Source organism: Parasteatoda tepidariorum, chromosome 3 (assembly GCF_982258835.1).
Source record: "Parasteatoda tepidariorum strain Cologne lab strain chromosome 3, Ptep-v5.0, whole genome shotgun sequence".
Classification (NCBI taxonomy): domain Eukaryota; kingdom Metazoa; phylum Arthropoda; class Arachnida; order Araneae; family Theridiidae; genus Parasteatoda; species Parasteatoda tepidariorum.
In genome coordinates this window covers 79,984,694-80,007,110 of record NC_141757.1, presented here as the reverse complement: position 1 = coordinate 80,007,110, position 22,417 = coordinate 79,984,694, and the positions used below count along the sequence as shown (strand labels likewise).

The window sequence follows — 22,417 nt, the reverse complement described above, 5'->3', positions numbered from 1 at the left end:
TAAAAACGTATTTCCTATGAATAAATATACATCTGTTTCAACTAACTCAGACAGGGGTTATCTTGGCTGGGAAATGTGATTCTAATAGTTCCGTTGGCAGTACGATCAAAAATTGGTCCCCTTTGTATTGTTTACAGTCTGCTTTTTTACCATAACCCAACGCAACCATATCCTTATTTTAAAAGTTCTAGAATCTACCCAATCTGCCCCAGGTGCCACAACACGCAGGCTTCCCCCCAACATATCCTGGACTGTCTTGGTCTGGACAAAAGGGACATTCTTAATAACCCACTTTTGGTGGCCGACTTCCTCCGGGTCATGAATTTCATGGACATTGTTTAGCCCTGCTAATTTTGGGGATAAGGAAGAAGAGAGAAGAAAAAGTTCTAGAAAAACAGAGCCATTGCTCCATGAAAAAGCATGCTGAAAAAGTTAATTTAAATTATGAAAATTTCTGATGCAACTTTGTATTTCCGTGATTGCATTAAAAATGAATACTACACATCTGATTGAACATACTCAGAAACATGGTTCTTACCAAATTGGCAAAAAAAAGTAGGCAGTAGTCCTAACAAAGTGATTTGTCTCAGAAAATTTGAAGTAAAATTTTTAAAAATGCGTAAATATTTTTTGCAAAAAATGTTCCCAATAATTCTTCTGTAACAAAGACTTCTGTTTAAAGATATCCCAGTTTTCAGCAACCTGCATATTTTTTAATAATACACTGAATTTTTATGGGTTTTAATTCATATTCAAAACAAGCCATTTAAGTTAAATGTTAGTTACACATTTGAACATGAATGATTTTAGAATGTTTTAAAGTTATAAAGAAAGAAATTATTTTTGGTATCATTATAGCATTTACTAAGAGGTACTTGCAAGACATTTGAACTACATCACTTCACCAATCTACAATGTTTTATTTTATTTTATAAAAATTACAATTTTTATTTTACAATATTATAAATTATTTTTCTGTGTCACATATTTCACCTAACACTGTAAACAGCAAAGAAAAAAAAACAGAGATTTAAATCAAAAATATTTACACAGATACATTTTAAATAACAATATCATATTCAACAATAATTTTCTTCCTGGTTTATGGTATCATACACCAAAGAGGCTGAAAAAAAAAGAAGCACAATTCTTTAACTATGCATATTTAACAAATTATGCATATTTAACTAACTATGCATATTTAACTAACAAATTTGTTTCAAAAGTCAAGTATGTTAGAAAAAAAAAACATGTTCCTCTTTAAAAAAAACATTATAACATTTTTAAATGCATACAAATTTTTCCCCAATTTGATTTTTTGAAGCTTTAACTTGAAGAAAACATTATGCACTTCTGCTGAAATTAAATACAATTTTTACTGCCATTTATATAGGATTGATTAAAAATGGTTTTAAATATACAGATTCTAAAAGCTGGGCATTGGTTTCAAGCCAGCTCCATTCATTTACAGATATTTAACATGAAATAATACTAATAAACATTTCTCACTCAGGTATTACAAATTAGGTAAATGTTTATGATGCTTTCAGAATGGGAGGATAATTACAGCATTAACTATTATTTAAATAAGGATTCTGTATTAGTATAGATTTCACTTTCAAAGGCATTTTGAATAAGTATTTTGGACTGAGCTCATTTTAAACTTTAATGGCACAGGGCATACAATTAAACTAAAAATGTGTATTTTTAGAATTATAATTGTTTTTTTTTTTTTTTTTTTTTTAAATTACGCCCGCCATCGTCTTCTCAGACATAAGGCGTCTTGCAGTCCAATACAATACTGAAGTAGCTCCAGAAGGTGAGAGGGCACAAAAGTCATCAGAGGAACGAATGTCAAGAAGAGAGGGGCAATCTAATAAATGCTCCCCAGTCATTGGCGAAGTGCCACAGAGCACACAAAGAGGTGAATTGACCAAGTTAATTTTAAATAAATGGGCCTGTAAGTAGTCATGTCCGGTAATTAATCTAAGGCAAGCAACTCCCTCAGCTCTGGGAAGGAGGGAAAGGTGAGAGCGCTGCTGGTCATCAAGAAGGCTAGCCCAGGATTTCCCATAAGTTAAGTCCCTAAGAGCAGATATTGTTCTGTGCCTGCATTTGCTCTTAAGAAGCCGCCTTGCATTTCTAAGAGGAACTGGATGAGAAGATGGATGCAGTGCTGAAGCCTCTCTAGCCAACATGTCAGCCCGTTCATTTCCGTAAATGCCACAGTGGCCAGGGATCCACTGGAGGACTACCTCTCTTCCAGAACAAAGAAGAGAGTCAATGCGTTGTTTACACTTAAATTCGAGTTCAGAGGGATATAAATTATATTCAGAAATGGTCTGAATAGCAGCCTGAGAATCAACAAAGATAACAATGTTTTGTTCAGATGGTTCACCAATAGCTGTAATAGCCATAAGGATTGCAAAAACTTCTCCATCAAAATTATCTGCCCAAGTGTCAAGAGGTTCTCTAAGGCTGAAATATTTGGAGTAAGCACCAGCTCCAGCTCTACCAGTTGAAAAAGTGGCGGATCCATCAGTAAAAACCTGCAGCCATTGCTCGTAAGGGTATCTCTCGTGTATAGTGGCCAGAGCGATAGGATACAACTCGGTCTGGTGGAAGTCCGATTTCCGAACAGGCAGTACCAAGTCAAATCTGGCAGTGGCATATCTCAGAAGGCCCGTAAAAACAGGTGGCCTATAGATGCAAAGTTTGGAGTTGGAGACCTCAAAGATCTCTGCAAGTCTCCGGTACTCAAAAAGAAAGGAATGTTGAGATTTAAGTCTAGTTTGAGGAAGATTGTAGTACGGCCAAAAGTGCTCCTTTCTCAACAATCTTTCACCAAGAGAAAGGACAGCATAAGTTCGTTTGTCAGATAAATTATAAATTTCTGTCTGTAGCTGCATGGCAGCAATAGGGGTTGAGATCGCAGAACCAGTGATGAGCCTTAGTGCTTTGTTTTGAACCAAATCGAGTTTTGATAACGCACTGTCAGAGGCAGTAACAAGGATTTCTGAACCATAGTCAAGTACGGGTTTAATGTAAGAAGTAAAAGTGGAAGCAAGGACACTTTGGGATGAACCCCACTTTATTCCAGCGAGACGTTTCAATAGACCAAGGCGATTTGTCACGCTATCTGCCACTTGATTTATGTATTTAGTCCAGGTCAGTCTGGTATCAAGAGTTATGCCCAAGTAGGTAGCACAAGAGAATTATAATTGTAAACTTACAGTTTCACAATAAGGACACTTGCCAAATAGCTTATTGAAGCTACTTCTCACATCAGGTAACATTCTAATATACTGAAATTAAAAAATAAGATTATTCAAGTTAAATAAAACTATTAAAATTGATTTATTCTTGAAAACATTTTAAACATCAATAATGAATTTTGTGGTAAGTAGACATGCATACTTGCCAACTCTACTGGTTTTCCCAGAAGATTTTATTTTTATATTTAATGTGGTGGCAAATTTCGTGTAATCCCATTTTATTCTTCTTCAAATAAATACAGTTCAAAAAGATTTTAACTATACATATGAATAATTAGATCATATATTTAGTAACATGTAAGCTCTCTGAAAGTGTCACTTTTTTGAAAAGCATAAAAGTTGGCAGGTATGGACATGTATAATTGAAAGGCAAAAGAAAACGTATCATATACTTTCGAAAATGCTTCCAACATTAAAAGTTTTTTTAACATTTCAAAATTATTAAAAATGAAAGAATATCAGTTTATAAATTAAATTTAAAAGCATTAAATGCTCTTTCAACGAATAATCAAAACTAGTTTTTTATTTCTAAAGGCAAGATTAACAGACAAGTACAACAATAAATACAAGGAACATAGAGAACAAGAGAAGCAGTTGTATCAATATTCTAAGAATCAAAACGGCCACAACCCAACAATCCACAACAGAGCATGGAGAGCCGTGGTGGTTCAGGTGATAGAGCACTTGTCTCCCCAATCAGGTGAACTGAGTTCAAAATTGCAAGGCTACGAAGTTGAATATAGGTAGTCGTTAACTCAAAATTAGGTCGACTGTTCATCAATGGTTATAAAATAAAATATAAAACAGAGCATGGGAAGTGCATTGTTACTGCTTATAGACTTTATGTCTGTATTTCAGCTAATAATAATGTAATTAAAGATCGCGTAATTTAATTCAAAACAACATTCAGATCAACTTCTTCAAATATTAAAATTGATTGAACCAATGAAAAAACATCAAATTGTTCTTTTAGATAATTTTTTTGGTAAATTTTGTACAGATTAAAAAAAAACACAAATAAAATATTTAGTATCATTTCTTATAATAAATAATTAAGAATAACAAAACAAAATGGATACAAAAATACAATGGTATCAAAAGAAATTTTTTTCTTTTTTCTTGTTGAAATGATATTGTTGTCAATGATATGTTTAAACAAAATAACCTTACTTCTTTTAATTTAGTGACATTTAAGTTACGATATTGCATGATTATAAACGTCATTACACATTTATCATACTGGACTGTGACATCAAGTTTCATTGAAAGAAATATAAAATTTAAAAGCAAATAAGTTTGATCTATCTTCTTAACAATTTCGGTAATGTTACATTACATAGTAAAGACCATGATACGAATGTGGGATTAATGACGCAAATGCAGAAAACTTGGTCAATAGTAGTTACACAAATAAAAGTAATGCAAACCACATTTTCGTAAAAAAAAAAAAAAAAAACAACAGAGAAAGCTTTGGCACATTCCAATTTTTTTTTTATTAGAATAAATTTCGCATTCAACAGGTTTATAGAGGAATATTTCAAGAACATTAGACAACAGATTTTATGGGTAAAAATATTACTATTTTATTAATTTCACTTGCTTATAAATGCTCTAGTTTCTAAACAAATTAATATGGCAATTGAAAATTCTGATGAATATTTAATAACTGTTAAAAAATAATATTTATTACTAAAAGTATTTGTTATTCAAGAATTTTACTTTTTAAATGAGTTGTTTTAATAGTGGCTATTTCATAAAACTATATATAGATATTTCAAGACACAAAAACAGAAAAGATGCACTTAGAAATAATTAATATAATTCCCAAATCACAATTATGTTGCAATATTCATTTAGCATTATAATGGTTGTGGCAAGTCATATACATAATTAGAATAAGAAAAATAGTATTAATGTATTTTTTAATAAAAAAGTAATGAATATCCAAACCTCATATAAACATTCTCGATGGAAAGCCTGATTGCAGTTGGAATTATCACAATTTATTTCTGGAACTGCATTGTTATAAAGATGAGAATAGCAAATGCCACATTCCAAACAAAATTCCTGACGATAAATAATATTAGTTATTAGAAATTACATATCATACATATTCAATTGCAGCAGGATATAAAGAAAAATATGATTTAACTCATTTACAGAGTATTAAGACATAAATTGGATAAAATTGAAAACATATTGTTCCATTTCAAATCATTTTTGGGAGATGTTATGCTTTATTTATAGAAGTTAAATAGGGAGGGGGGGATGGATTTTTAACAAATGTGTTCAAATAAGATTCTGCTTCGGTACACACAGTTAAAGGTACTGCATTTTTCAGACTTTATAACAAGATGTAAATGACCACCTTATTCACCAGACTTAAATTCAATAGATTTTTTAGTTAGGTTTAACTTGGAGTCAAAAGTAGTTTGTGCTTATAACCTTATAAGACTTTAATTCACATTAAAAAAAATCTGCAGAGAATGAGATACTTTATCAGTAAGTGTGTTGCAGTCAACAGCAGGAAATTTTGTGAGATATTTACAGATTTGCATTGCCGTCAAAGATAGCCATTTTAAAAATAGCCTGTTTTTATGAAAGTTTGATTGTTATATTTTAAAAAGCATTAAAACATTGTGCATAGCATGACAAGGTTAATTCATGTCACACTGCAATTAAATGAATGATATGTATTTTTAGCAGAACATCAAATTTTATTTTTCTTAACGGTAGATAATAAAATAATCTACAGATTACAGTGCTGGAGATTCATCCTTTAAACCACTTTCAGTAAGCTACAGTCACGTAAACTTTAGTGAAATTCAAAAATTAAGATAACAATTTAAGTTAAGTTGACTTATATGCTCCGAACTGCTATGAGGCTACTACAAGCACGAATTATGATTCTTTAGACTTGTAATAATTTCCAAAATAAGTTTTTAATAAAATAAAAATATAAACTCACTTCTTTGGCAGCAGTTGTGGGAGATGGAAATTCTACTTCAAGTACTTGACGAAGATTGGTAAGCACAGAGTCATATTCACTCCTGTAAAAAACAACAATAAATATAAAAATAATAAAATGTAACTATTTCATGATACTTTATTTATCTTTATAACTCACAGTGTTTAGAGACTTTATAACAGATTAACTTTTAATTGTTTATATCAGGGTGAGTAGTTAAATTATTCAACAAAAAATAAGCACCTTTTAAACACTCTTCAAGCACGCAAAAAATATTTTTAAACACTTTAAAAAATATCATAATCAGGCAGGGTTGGAAAGTTTTTGACAATTGACTGTTTTATCTTGTTTTAACCGTCATGTCAACAAGAAAAAAATGGCATTGTTCTTGAAAATTGTCAAAAATCACGAAATTTTGAATCATGTAAAACTAATGGCTTTTCATACACTATGGACTAACGGTACGCCGAATTGGAGTTGAATTAATTGTCAAAACGTTGAATCGAACAATGTGAAATGTGTCTTCTTGCATAATTCGTAGCAAAAATCAACATCGTAAAGGAAAAATCTCATTTTAAAAAAGGGAAAATTAAGCACTTTTAAGAACTTTTTAAAAATGTAGGGAAAATCTACCATCTCATTCTCTATTTGAATTATGCTTATATTAGCTTTCAAATTTTGCACAAGTTATATATAGAGCTCTAAATTAAACTCAAAATGCATCTTCATGTAACCTAAAATAAATTGACATTTCCTGTCTTATTGAATTTTCAATATTACTCTTTTATTTTAATTAATATACTTTCAATAGCTGATTTAGAGCAATAAAACTGAGCATTGAGAAAATTTCAATGTTTATTTGGTTAAAAACATTTTTGGCAAATTTTGGCTTCCACTGTACAGTATCACAAAAATAGTCACAATTTAAAGTTGTACTTAACACAAAGAAGATTTAGTTCAATCAATTATACAAATTCAAAAAAACATTTCTTTGAAACTTATTTGATGGCAGTATTAGCATTTAGTAAAATTGGTTTAAATTTACAAATTCATTTAACATCATGCTGTTGGGCAAATCTCTAAAAAATGTTTTAGCCCATTCTCTCTGCAGATAGTATTTAGATATTTTTATATCATTTTTCAGTATATCATTTTTTTGGGGGGAGGGGGGGGGCAATTTTTTTTCTTTTTTCCACCAATTAACATTTGATGAAAATTGTACTTTGGCACATTATACAGTTTTATTTATGCTTAAGCATTTCACTTGCAATCCTATAATTTGTTTTAAAATAGGACGAGAATGTATGCAATATTCACATTTATTTATTTTATATCAAAAAGTTTCACATATAAATCAACATAATTATACGTAATATATACATAATTATACGCAATATTCACATTTATTTATTTTATATCAAAAAGTTTCACATATAAATCAACATAATTATACGTAATATTAGCTTATTGTTATGTGAATATTTAACAATACTTACCATAAACGAATATTTTTATTAAATTTTTCTCTGATGGGCTCAACAACTGTAAAAGAATTGATGATAGAAAAATATCAAAGCAATTTTTTTAATCAGAATATTATATACAAAGAAAACATATATGTTCAAAAAATGTAATGAGCTAAATTCATATAATAATCATATATAAATAATGATATTAAAATTATACACATGGCTGAAGTAAGATCGAGAGACCAAAGTGAATTATTGTAAGTTGGGGAGTAATTGAAAGGATATTTCAGTTGCTACTTTTATTTGTTTAAATATTATTTCCTTTGCAATAAGAAAGCATGTAATTACCTAAATTTAATTTCTATAGTTGGAACAAATTAATGTTAAAATGGCCACACTTTTCATTCAAGATGGATGTATAACCTTTCTTGGAAATTGAATTCATTTTCTAGGCTCAGTGCTTTTCAAATAAATTTAACATAGTGAACATTAACATTTTCAGTGCTTAAGTAAATTTAACATAGCAAACTAAATTTGTGGTCAAAATTCTTTGTTCCTTGAAAATAAAAAAAATATATATAAAGTATGAAAAGACAAGAAAAATAAAATCTTTTCATTCATAGAATATAAAATTCCAAATTATAATTTTCTAAAAAAAAAAAAAAAAAAAAAAAAAAAAAAATGACAATTAAATTTTTAGAGGATGTTTGTAATGATTCTATCTTTTTTTCTAGTCAAACATGATTTTAACAAGTGGCTCATAGTGAAGTAATTTTATTAGCGATAGCCTCAGAAAAATAATTTATGGAGTAAATCTATGGCAAAATCTTCATAAATCCAAATTTGTCTATTACCTTAACGCACTTAGTCAGAGATAATATGGTAAAAATTCATCTTCATCTAATATTTATGTAGCAAAATTTGCTATTATAAAGTACTTAAAAATTATACATAAAACTTTACGTTGTTAACATTTAAGCTGAATTTTATGGAATAATAATAAAATAATACTAATAATTAAAAAAAAAAAAATAACACAAAAAAAATCTTTGCCATGTTTCTCAATTCATCTTTTTAATATTTATTATAAAATTTTTTAGAGATGCTTTAAAAAGAAATCTCAGCAATTTTCATGCATTGTTTTTTGATTTTTAAAAATAAAAATGAAATTTAGATGATAAATAATCTACGTATGCTGTAATGATCTGTAGCACAAACTGCTAGGCTAGAGGGTTTCTGTTACATAGACGATGGTCATTGTTTAAGAAAATTAAATGCATGTTATATCTAATTCTGTATAAAGTGTGACGGAAATATTTAAATTACTTAGAATTAAGAGGCATTAATTATTATACATATGAGTGTTTAACAATGAACACTAGCTAAAGAAATAGATCAACTTAAAACACAAACACCTTGATTCATTATTGCATAAATTATTTTTTTAAAATACTATTTCTAATTAATTTTTGTTCACTATAATGTTTCATTTTTGATAGATTTTACACATTAGAATGTATACTGAGCAAGTTGTCACAACATCTTTGTCAAAAAACTGAGTTGAATTCCATGAATTTATACAAAATTTGATTGTATCTAACTCAAAACTAAAATGAAATTTCACATGACTAAATTTTTTTTACATAACTTCTACAGAAAACTAATAAATAAATAAACCACAATAAAATTCTTCATGCTTTGAAGTTAATTTGATATTACTTACTTCTTTCTGGTCCTAAGTAATTACAGGTTGGTATAGAAGTTGGCAAAAGAGGGTTAATGACAAGCAACAAAGAAACACCTGATGCTGGAAAAAAAAATTCAATTTAATAAAACTAATTAATTCTAACGAATTAGGTTACACACAGAAAATAATGTTAATTAATAATAATATTTTTTTAAAGAATTATCTCTAAAATTTTAATTCATTTATGAAAATTTGAAATTTTATTATTAAAAAATTTGGATTTAAATTTAAATGCTGTAAAGGTTTTAAAATAAGAATTCAAATAGTAGTTAAATGATTTCTACAAAATTAGATCACGAGCTGCTAACCCATGAGTTTTGATATTTATACAAATTTGGATTGCAAGTTTTTAGAGGTAGATTATGAGAGTTTCTAGGTGACTTTTGATGAAGTTTCTTGATGACTTATTTTTTTTGTAAACTTTCACTTTAAACCTTAGACTTTTTTCAGGCTGAACACTTCATTAAAAAGCAAAATGTTATTAATTCTCTTATGCTTCAGTTTTTTATTTCTTTTATTATTGATAATCCCTGACCATATTTACACAGTTCAGTTCTATATGCAAAATAACCTTCCCAATTGATCTACTTCATACCTTGTTTTATTCATTTTGAAACATTTCCTGTATTTTATCTAATAATTGATACTTAATAAACATATTAATTACTAAACAGATACTCTTAAATTTAATATACTTGTTATTTTTAATGTAAAAAAATGGTCTTATACAAAAAGGTTTGAAGCCCCTACAATACATTTATAAAGATTGAAAAAATGAAAACATTATGATTGGTCATTAAGATTACATAATGCAGGGAAAATCTTAGCAAAAAAAAATATTTTTTTAATTAAATGTTAATGGGAAACAACTTGTGAGTCACCAAGGAATTCTACAGAAACAAATAACATAGAATAATATTACAGGATTAGGCATCACATTTTATAATGAATAAATTTAAAGTTTTTAAAGGATAAACTTTGTAGATTTGAATGACATCTGTTTTTGAACTATTTGAGTTCAAACCTAATATAATTATGTATCATATTAATCTATTGCTTGCTTAAGTTTATTAATTCATCATAATTCAACATGTTACAATTTTATTTCATAATTTTTATGGTATAGAATTAAACATTTAATTCTATTAATATTATGATAAATTGCTTGAAGCTAACCTGAATAATGTGCATCACAAATTTTGTTTTACCTAAAGCAATTCTTCTTTTACATTCCTTTCGATTTGGATTTTCAGGTTCAATGATCCAAGTTTGATTATCAATTTCATCCATATTATTCCAAAATTCTATGAACATATTTACCTTTTCTTGAAATGCAGCAAAAAGATTTGATAAAGTGTCTCCCTGGAAAAGGAAGTTTAAACAACAAAAAACGAAAAAAAAAATATTGGTATAAAATTATACAGGATGATGTTGATTTATTATAATCTAAAAATAATTGAAATCAAGAATATTTTTTATTTTAATTTTCTTGTTACAGATTTTTTCCTTTTTTGAATTAATAAATTTTAAACTTTCTTTTACCTTGGTGAATTAATGAATCAGTTTCCATTAATTAATTTTAACTACTTTCTTCTCTCACTCTGCTATCACTGTTATGGAAAATACTATCCATATTTAAAATTTTAAAGTAAGCAATAAACATAGTATTTTTAGTCTCATTTAGATAGCTAACCTGAAAAGGATAAAAAAATTTACCTTTATTACACAATTTTAATTAAACAAAATAACTTTGCTTGTTACTCTACGCATACTGTGAAACTTACTGTGCATTTTTTTTAATTTAGTAATTTTTTTAGTATTTAGAAGAACTTAGGAAGCAATACTATTTTATTAACTGAATGTAAGAAATTTTATGCAAAATTTAATACTTGTACTTACTGGTAACCATTTATAAGTAAATTCCTGTGGCATATCACATTCATATCTCAGAATCTCATTAGGAAACTAAAGATAATTAAAAAGGAAGAAAAAAAAAATTAAAAGACACTTTCTGACAAGTCATATCAAAACATTGAGAAATAAATTATGCTGCAATAATTTGAATAGTAGCTTAAAAATATTTCTTTTAGAAAATATGATATTACAGAACAACAACCCTAAAGACTAAAATAGAGTTATAATTTAAAATAAACAAATAAATTATAAACAAAAAACATATACTAGTAAATATTTAAACATATTTAATACAGGGTGGCATCAAGATGACCAATACCCTTCAAACAACTATGTATTATTGAATTGAAACAGGAGAAAAGCAACTGGTAAAGTCTTTTTCTTTCTATTTTTCACTCCTTAAAAAAACATAGGGCTTCAGTTATGCCTCCCTATTTCACCTTATTATAGTCGTTAAATACAGTAAATTTTGCATTTATTTGCCAACATTTAAAAATCTGTTTTTTCTTTTTTTTAAAAAATAGTGTTAGAAAGTTAGCCTATATTTTTGAGTAACACTTGGATATAATAGCAAAGTAACAGTGATAAGGTTTGCCAATTGTTTTAAGTATTCTTTGACTGAAAAAAATTATTCCAAGAAAGTCTTAAAAATACTGAAATTGAAGCTTTATATTTAGATAAAATACAGGATAGAACACTGCAGTATCCTGCATAACACAGAGTTCTTTTTTAGTTCCCACATCACCAACCTAAAATTATCATGTTTACATAATATTGAAGGGCGAAATATGATTGACAGCTCAACGCTAACCACATACAAAAACTAAAAACCGACAATTCAAAAAAAGATATGCCTAATAAAACCATTAAATAAATAAAAAAAATCAAACAATATACAACCTTTTCTGGGATCCAGACTTTCAGAATATGTTCTCGGTTCATATCATCAATTGTTATTAGATTTATAACATCGAAATCAGGACTAACGTACTGGACCCTAAAGTTTAAATAGCAAAATAAATAAATAAAATAAAAGAGTAACTTTTCTTCAAATTTATGTAATATTAAAAGCATTCTTTAACAATTTAAATTTTACTCTTGAAAATCGGAAAAAGTATTTCAGTAAAAAATTTATGCTAAGTCAGGACTAACGTACGAAAACAGGACTAACGTACTGGACCCTAAAGTTTAAATAGCAAAATAAATAAATAAAATAAAAGAGTAACTTTTCTTCAAATTTATGTAATATTAAAAGCATTCTTTAACAATTTAAATTTTACTCTTGAAAATCGGAAAAAGTATTTCAGTAAAAAATTTATGCTAAGTCAGGACTAACGTACGAAAACAGGACTAACGTACTGGACCCTAAAGTTTAAATAGCAAAATAAATAAATAAAATAAAAGAGTAACTTTTCTTCAAATTTATGTAATATTAAAAGCATTCTTTAACAATTTAAATTTTACTCTTGAAAATCGGAAAAAGTATTTCAGTAAAAAATTTATGCTAAGTCAGGACTAACGTACGAAAACAGGACTAACGTACTGGACCCTAAAGTTTAAATAGCAAAATAAATAAATAAAATAAAAGAGTAACTTTTCTTCAAATTTATGTAATATTAAAAGCATTCTTTAACAATTTAAATTTTACTCTTGAAAATCGGAAAAAGTATTTCAGTAAAAAATTTATGCTAAGTCAGGACTAACGTACGAAAACAGGACTAACGTACTGGACCCTAAAGTTTAAATAGCAAAATAAATAAATAAAATAAAAGAGTAACTTTTCTTCAAATTTATGTAATATTAAAAGCATTCTTTAACAATTTAAATTTTACTCTTGAAAATCGGAAAAAGTATTTCAGTAAAAAATTTATGCTAAGTGAAGATGATAAGTTTAAAACAATAATGGTTGAATTTTTCTCTTATTAAAAAAACAATAAATATGATTAATTCAGAGACTTTTCATCTGTTTAATAATTTGTGTATCATATATATAAGTAAACAAAAAATTTCAGAAATATCGATAATATAATAAAAAATAAAAACTTAAAATAAATCAATAGGCTAATCTGAATCACGTAAATTAGTTAATTACTACATAAAAAAAAATTATTGTGTGATTATTTGTGTGTATTATTGTGTGTGCATTATTTTTATCAAGAAATATTCGTAATACCTTCAGTTAAATTAAATATTTAATAGACAATACATAAAACTCATATAAGTATGTAAATTATTAAATTAATATCTAATGATCATATTTAGATGAATATCAATACGAGTATCAGATCAAAACATTAAATAAATATCAATATAAGTATCAGATCAAAACAGAGTAGTTCCTAAATTTTAAAATGCTGTTCTTACTTGTCCCAACCACAATCTTGCAACTGTTCAAAAAGTATACTGTATTCTATGGACAAAGTGCCTTGCTTATTTAATCCCACAGTATTCATCAGACATTCCTAAATATACATTTCAACAAATGATTAAATTTAATCAAACAGAATAAACATTAAATGCCACTTGAAACCAATTAACATATTGTATAATGCATATAAAAGTAAAATAACAATAATAAAAAGCAATAACATATATAGAAAAAAAATTAACCATAGAAATTAATATAGTTTTTTTTTTCTTTCATTAAATAATGATACCACAGATTTTTAAATTTACATCACGATATTCAAAAGAAATTTTCCGAATATGCATCAGCATTGTTGATAATATATTTCGTCCATTTTATTTTTAACGATTTTTTACTTTCATACTATAATTTTTTATTAATTTGATGTATATAAATAAAATATATTTGCAATTTTTATTATTTTAAATTTTTATTAACTTTTCTTACTATTTTTATAATTATTTAATTCTATTTTAAATATGATACACATACCATAATTCTTTGCATATAATTAATAGATTATCTGTTTAAAAACATGGAAATCGTCAATGAGGATAATCTGTTGTTATAGATGATTTTCCAAAATTATTTTCCCAGCATCAGCAATTTTCCATCTACATTCGTCAGTCACAAAAGTGTAAGGGACCATTAACAATGGATGAGAAAAACTCGTGTATATGAATATGAAGATGCAAACGAGAACCTTTTTGATGAAATATTTTGTACCTTTTGAAATTTTCGTGTCTGCAACTGCGTCTATAAGATACCTAAAATTTTTGCTGAAATATTTTCATTCTGCTATATTTTTATTCTATATTTTGTTGGTTCTTAAAAGTAGGTCCTAACTCCTAGAAAATGCTTCATTTCGGCAAATATTGCGTTTCTGAGTTTTTAAGCTTTTTATTTATTTATTAAATTCTATAAATTCGAAGCAGGTCAGGTGTTATCCATCATGAATTATCGATACTTTATTGTATATTTTTTTAAAAAATGTATAAAATATTCACATTTATAAATACAATTCTTTCCTTTTAAAACAAGAGATAATTAATTTAAATTATTTAAAGAGAATGTAAATCAAGCTTACCAGTTGATTATGAATTTCACGCAACATATCAACAGCAGTACTACACTGATTTAAATGCTAGAAAAAAAAATTTCGTTTTGCAAAATAGATATTGTAGAAATATACATAATAGATATACAGTAATACATATATAGTCAAACCTCGTTAAGATGAAGTTGAAGGTTAGCAAAAATCATTTTGTATTAACTAATAAAACAGGAAAAGGCATTCAGAATTATTTTAAAAATCAAACTCTAACTGCTAGATTGCACAAGACGTTTCAATTTGTTTCAGATTCCTAGTAGCAGCCAAATGAGTACTAACAGGAATTCTGTACTTTTCTGCAATTGCCCTTTTTTAAAAATCACAATACTAACATCACATGAAATCTTCTGCTTTTTTTTCTAAACCGAAAAGTTCTTTCTTCCCACTTATTTTCACAACAAGAACTTCAATAAAACAAATTACAACAACAAAAAATTCGAATCAACAAATCACTAGCAACTAAATAAAAGACATATAAAAGAATGTTGATCACAATTCTTTAATCAGCAAAAATGCAGCAACTTTTTTCTCTCTTTATAGATTCACCATCTAAGTCATGCCCTCATGTCTTCAATTAGTAACATCACCAATCGCTGGTTGAAAATAGCGATTTCCTTTCAGTTTCAAAAACAAATTTACTATCCCCACCTATCTAGTTTAGGAAAGGCAATAAGCTAGCATATAAACAAAGAAGGATCAGAATCAGGAATAAGTTTTCATAAAAGTCCAATAATTAATTTTGTCTTAAATGGCAAAAGTTTGCTGATATTAAAGAATGTAATCATTAATGTTTTCTAGATAATGTGGAAAAACTGTTTCTCTTCATCTAAGTGATAATTCATGTAAAGTGTTTTCATCTTAAATAGATTTAGCTGTGCAATAGAAAAAATTCCCGACTAAAAAATACTTAAATGAGATATTCTATGTCATCTATCATTTTTTTTTCTTTTTTTTTTTTAAACCACAAAAACTGCCTCATGGATCAACATTTCAATGTTGAAAAATGGGATATACAAACCGGCCATTTCAAAGTAAACTTTTTCTGTTTCATCAAATTTTTTACATATAAGCTCCAATTTCAAAACTATTCTTCAGAACTTACTTGTTGTGCGAAGATAATGTAAAAACTAAGATCTTAAGATTTATCAAAATAAAACTAACTTTTTCTGTAACTTGATATATTTTGAAGAAAAGAAAATAGGGTACAAAATTAAAGAGATATTAAAATAAAATAAAAATAGTGAAACATTTAGCAAATTGGTATGATTAAAATCATCTGAGACAAACATTTCATGGAGGAAGAAAAAAAAATTTATACCTTTTCTAATGTTTTTATTTCTGGTTCAAGAACATTAAATAACTTTTTGCACCCTCTTAACGTAACTTTCTTTGAAGCCTTTCCATTTTGAATAAGTAAGTGGATGTAAAACTCTTCATTCTAAAGGAAGAAATATAATATTACATATTAAATTATGACTTCCACATTTCATTAAATTACAAAATTTAACATTACTTCAAATTTTAATTTTTAGAATACATGCAAGGTCTATAATGATGTTACAGAAAACTAATGGGCTTCTCTATTGGGAGATTTCCATATATGTACTTACGTCAAAAAATAACTAATGTTTGGCAAGAAACAGGTAGTAGCATGAAAGAAACTAAAAAACATCACAAAAACGGAAATATTCAATAGTAATTTGTAGCAAACCTGAACAAAATTATCGTCTCTCAAAATATGATCGTTTTTTTTAACGCCGGTTATAAAATAAAAAAAAAACCAAGTGGTCCCCGATTCTACACCTTAAAAAGTCATTGCAATAAAAGGATAATCCAAAGATAATATGATCGATAAATGTAGTTCAGTAATAGATAATAATTATTCAAACTTAAACAAAATAAAAATATTTATTTTTATATGTTTCTCACTAAGATCCAAATCTCTTTAATAATATTGTGCAAGCAGATTTTAAATCACATCTTTAAAATAGCTAACAAGAATAGAAGAGAATAAAGAAAGTATGTTGATTTTTAATATTGACTCATTGCATAGAATAAATGAAATTGAAACTTAAAGATATGTTAAAATATAAACACCATAACAGTAAGGACGCCAGCATATTCATTTAAACTTGAATTTAGGGGCATTATTTGATTAAACAATTCCATTCTGATTACGGAAATTGAAATTTTAAAATTGAAACCAAAAAGTTTTTGTTTAGATGCCATTAAAAAAATATATTTATTTTGGTAAATAAAGTGCTGTAAGTTAAGCCATATTTTTTTCTTAATAAAACGCTTTTACTCTCTGGCAATGTTTCAAATAAAAAATGGAAGTTATAGTAGTAAAAAGTTGAGCAGACGTAATGTAAACATTGGACCAAAACAAAGTTGCTTAGAAAGGTCATACATTGGAAATGCTTTAGGAATAATGCTTGATATCCAAAATTTTATATAATATATCATGTATAATTAAAAAATTAGTACCAATAATATATATTATATCAAAATAGAATTGATATGAATCTTTGATTTTTAAATCAACATGGTAGCTTTTCCTTTAGCAAAATTAGCTGCTCTAGCGATTCGCCAAGTCAGTAAACCGCTAGCTAATAGGTTAAAAACTAAAGCGAAGAGTAGTTTGTTTTTTAGAACTTACATATGTATGCCTCCTGCCCAATGTAAGTTGCAATAAATTATCAGTTTCAATAAATTTTTTGATTCATAATTCTAGTGTAAAATCATGTTTGCCTTATTAATTATGAATAAATCGTCAGAAACTTATAAAGTTATTGAGTTTTTTTTAAAACTAATTTTTCTAAACAAGCACTAACATGTTAAACTTTTGAGGGAATAATTATTCTATTTAGTAAGCAGGTATTCAATAATGTAAAATAAATTATAAAATCAATAATTTCTTCTTTCTGCTGCTAGAAAGTCAAATCAACTTAATTTCTATCTATGAAAAAAATCATGAAATTCTACTTCACATATTTTTTACTCTCATCTAATATTTTTGTAGTTATACATTAGACAAATGCAAATGTGCACTGACTAGCTTCTTATGAAACCACTGTTCTTATTAAAGCTTGATGCATTCTAAAGCAAGTACTACAAATTTGTTGCAATGAAGATGTAATCATTTTTTAGCTCTGTTATTGTACTCTTCATCTACAGTGTTGTATTGGCACTAGGAAAGTTGGTAGTATCTCAAATTCAATAAACTGTTAACATTAAGGCACAGAATTGCAAAGTGTGTTATGAAGATTTTATAAAGCTTAATAAAACTGAGTATAATACTTAATCTTAGATGGGTAATACTAAATGAATCCCATCTGAAGATGGAATTACATATTATATTGGCAAACAAACATTTTTTTTTTGAGTACCTCTCCAGTTTTTGACAAGAGAGCTTAGAATGTGTTTATTTACCTTTCTCCTCATCTCTTTATCTTTGTTTTTATTAATAATCAGTTTATAGAATTAAGTTTAAACAAAAGCTCTCTTACAAATTTAGAATATATTAATCTCTCCTTATTATTTTTTATTTGTTGACTATGGACAATGTAAGAAATTTTATATTGTCTATTAGACATGCAATTTAGCAATGTATTATGATTTAACAATGTATTATGATTTGATGTATTATGATATGAAATAATGCACAATGATTGCAAAGTAACAGAAGACTTACTAAAAATAATTTACAAGTATTGTCGTTAAATCTTGACAAAAAAAATAAAATGTAACAAAATAATGCACAGCGATTGCAAAATTGTAGAAGTCCCACAAAAAATAATTTACAAAGTACATTGAATCCCGGCAAAAAGATACGTAGGACTCACAAAGTAATAGAAATCATATTAAAGGTAATCTTTAAAAAATCTGAAATCTTGCAGAAAGAAGAAATGCATCATGTTCTATATTCTAACATTGATCCACTCTCAAAATCGTGATTTCTGATTCAGTTCTTACCTTGCCATTTAACATCATTAGAGGTCTTTCCAGGCCAAATTTACTACCGTTTGGCGGTACCTTCACAAATTCAACTTTAGGAAAAACGATAGTTTTACAAAATACTTCTTCCTAAAATTTTATTTTTGTATCCCATAAGAAATGATAAATCCATATTTTTGTGTTGATTTTTTAATATAATTTTCACAAATTATGTCTAAATTTTCACAAAATAGGCACCTCTCAGAAAAACCTAGACAGACCCCTGATCATCAAATGGACATTGTCTTGGTGGGTAGATGAAATAATCTTCCTCATGCACGTTAACAGTGTTAGCTTAGGCGAGAATCCTTGGAGACTGAATCGTTATGTTGCGAGTGTTTTCTTATATTGGCAGGTTAAGTGAGAGTTACAATGCATTGTGAGAAATGAAAGTCGCTTGAAGAAGTATATGTTAAATTGATATTTCAATATATATCGTCTGTGAACCGCGATGGCTCAGGGGATAGAGCGTTCATCTTCCAATGGGGTGAACCTGGTTCGAATCCCAGAGATGGCTGGTCGACATGAATTCCGCATCTGGCTTGCACTCCGTGAAATAGCCTCGGTGGTAGATGGAACATGGGTCGCAGTTCCCTTGCCGTCAGACTAACCGTGGGAGGTTCTCGTGGTCTTCCTCTCCATGCACAGCAAATGCGGGTTAGTTCCATTAAAAATTCCCACACGAAGGCAAATTTCTCCCAATACTTGATTCAGGAGTTTCCTTGTCTTCTGGATTGGGTTCAAAGTTACAAGGCTACATTGAACATAAGTAGCCGTAAACCCAAATTTGGGTCGACTGTTCAATGACGGTTATAAAATAAAATATATATTGTTTAGTCTCAACATAATCTGTTAATATTCTTTTCAATGTGTAACTGATAATTAATAACTACATTTTAAACATAAAAAGTTTGTATTTGGTACAAAATACTTATGTACTTACCTCTTCTTTTTTCTTTGCTCTTAGCTTATGTGTAATTTTTGTCAAAGCATAGTAAAAGAAGGTTTAAGCAAAATTTTTAAGAATTTTAGTTTATCAGTTTTTAAAAAATATCAATAGCAGCAAGATATTTAATATATTTTCCTATTAAAAGCCACCCTTTTTAGTAAACTCTTGGTAAAATATATTTTGTTTATGAAATTGAATGTAGCATGTTTTTAAACTTTTTGTGCTAAGAATGTCACATAATAAACAAATAACACAGCTTCTTTCCTTTACTGCAAAGACCCTGAGCTGAAGCACTCCAGAGCTGTGTTTTCCTTGGAGCTGGAGTTCTAAATTTTTCAATGCTTTAGTTTTTTCAATAGTCATTTTTAAAAATTTTTTTTGTCTCTATTAAAATTTTTTTGTCTTAAATATTTCAGACTTAAAGTAAAAAAAATATTTTTGGCTTTTAATTTCTACAAATAAAGATAATTTGTGTCTAGCTGATATATTTATTTTGTTTCAAATTATATGTCATTTTTTTTTATTTGAGATAAAAAAACTTCTCACAACACTACTTGAATTTTAATGTTCCCTTTTGTAATAAAAAATTTCAAAGTGAAATTAAAAAATCCGCATAAATATATACTGTATAATTCCGCAGATTCAATTAAGCCCCCCACCTATAGTTTCATACTACAATATTATTCAGCAATCACAACTGAATAAGCCCCCTCCCCCATCCAGAGTTAGAAAATAAAGATGCACATTACACCCACGAAAATTTGTAAATTTTGTGAATAGTAGTAAAATTGCGGGAGGGAGATGAGCTACACCATTTAAATTTTTTTTTGCACTCAGTTTCAATTCATAAATAAAAAATAATAAAGTTGTCAGCAGTTTTTACCACACATAAATTGTTTTGAATTAATTTTTTATACTTAGTGATTTTTCATGTGGAAAATATTTGAAAAACTTGAGTTCAATAAGTAAATTCTTTCAGTTTTATATGTGTTTATTAAAATTAACTAATTTTGAAATCTGCTTTGTTTTTTCAGTGTACCATTGGGTTGAAGTTAATGTCAAGATGAGATTGCTAAACCTGGGAAAGCCGAGTGAAGTTCCAAAATTGAATGAAGCTATGGCCATAGAGCTAGGTGCTGATTTACTCGGTGAAGCCACAATATTTATGATTGCCGTTTTTACAATTACAGCAGAGTATATTAGGAGTTCTCGAAATGAGAAAGCCAAATTAGCGGCTACAGAGCAAAGATTTAAAACTCTAGAAAATGATGTTGAGGAATTAACGTTTGTAGTTGAAAAACAAAGTGCTGAACTTTTACATTTAACTAGGATGTATCATGCAATAGAAGAAAAAACAACAACCAAAAAGAAATAATAGATAATTTAATTTTTTTACTGTTTTTGATTATAGAGCAAATTCTTACAATGAAAAAATGTGTTTAAAAAGTAGGTTGAATAAAATTTCATCAATTGTTGTCTTCCTATATTTAAACTAAAAGTTACTGAATATTAATTGTAAATTATTTCTTAAGAAAATGTTGATTTTAAATTTATAAGACAAGATGACAGTGACTTCAAAAAGTTTTTTTAAAAAATGTGCACACCAATGACAATAATTGTTATAATATACATTGGCAATTAATAAAAATCACATAAAAATATTAGCTCTGAAATAAATTTATTTAAATTTAATAGTTTTAGACAATACAGAAGATAAAAGGTGATGATTAAAAAATTTTGTGTTCAAAAATCCATTTCAATAAAGAAGATTCCTAATCTTTGTCTGTTCAACTAGATCCTATCTATAAACTTAAAAAATGAAAACAGGCTCTTTTGAAACTAGCTAAAAACAGAGTTTAGAATGCATAACTTTTGCATATTACTTAGTTTTATAGACATCTGGAGAATTTTAAGCAATTACTTTACACAATTGAACATTACACTTATAAAAGATTTTGCATATGAGTGTATTTTTGTATTATCCAAAGACCTTAAATTGCTGTGAATTCTCAACACCTTCCTAAAATAATTGTATGATTCTTGGGCACAAAATGTTGATATTTTTACCATATTAGTTGAGTATTATAATAAGCTTTAAAAGTATGAGACTCCAAATAATATATAATAATAAAAGTATAGAAACTTTTATTATTATTATTAATAATAATAATAAAAGTATAAAATCTCAAAATCTTTTTTTCACAAAAAGAAAATTCATTGCCACCCTTGTATTTAGAGATGCATTCCAGTCATCGGCTTTGATCTAAAGACCGAAATAAACACTGTTTTTTTAAGTCTACAAAAAGTTGATTATTTTTTTTGCGAGCAACAAATCAACCTTTTATAAGTCAGTGAACTTCTATTTAAACATTTTTAAAAGTAAAGTACTGTTAGTTTTGAAATAAATGTCTTCAATATGGATTCCACTGAGAAATTTATTAAAAGGTCATTATAATTTTAAAATAAACTAAATTTTTATCTATTTAACTTAACTACTTTAAACTAGCCGACATTTTTAGATGTGCAAACCATAATTTCTAAATTTTAAAAAAAATTTCATAAAAAAAATTAAGGCTTTTAA

General features: G+C 27.4%; 2 protein-coding genes across 3 annotated transcripts; one reads left to right on the top strand and one right to left on the bottom strand.

Annotated features, from left to right (window-relative positions):
* Window positions 1-900: 900 nt before the first annotated feature.
* Window positions 901-17,143, bottom strand: LOC107450905 (E3 ubiquitin-protein ligase FANCL). 2 transcript variants are annotated; one of them, XM_016066845.5, is made up of 13 exons: window positions 16,989-17,143; window positions 16,210-16,329; window positions 14,868-14,924; window positions 13,738-13,835; window positions 12,274-12,370; window positions 11,359-11,424; window positions 10,668-10,821; window positions 9,436-9,519; window positions 7,740-7,785; window positions 6,244-6,325; window positions 5,226-5,342; window positions 3,234-3,305; window positions 901-1,126 (listed from the first exon to the last, which is right to left on the bottom strand). In XM_016066845.5, the coding sequence occupies exons 1-13, from the start codon at window positions 17,118-17,120 to the stop codon at window positions 1,103-1,105; spliced, it is 1,149 nt and encodes a 382-aa protein (XP_015922331.2). In that variant the 5' UTR covers window positions 17,121-17,143; the 3' UTR covers window positions 901-1,102. The 2 variants fall into 2 exon arrangements, with proteins under 2 accessions (XP_015922331.2, XP_087015788.1); XM_087159662.1 differs by lacking the exons at window positions 16,210-16,329; window positions 16,989-17,143 and adding an exon at window positions 15,008-15,058.
* A 69-nt stretch (window positions 17,144-17,212) lies between these two features.
* On the top strand, window positions 17,213-21,322 carry LOC107450907 (putative OPA3-like protein CG13603). Its single transcript, XM_016066850.4, has 2 exons — window positions 17,213-17,572; window positions 20,871-21,322. Exons 1-2 carry the CDS (start codon window positions 17,437-17,439, stop codon window positions 21,209-21,211), a joined length of 477 nt encoding a protein of 158 aa, XP_015922336.2. The 5' UTR covers window positions 17,213-17,436; the 3' UTR covers window positions 21,212-21,322.
* The last annotated feature ends 1,095 nt before the right edge of the window (window positions 21,323-22,417 follow it).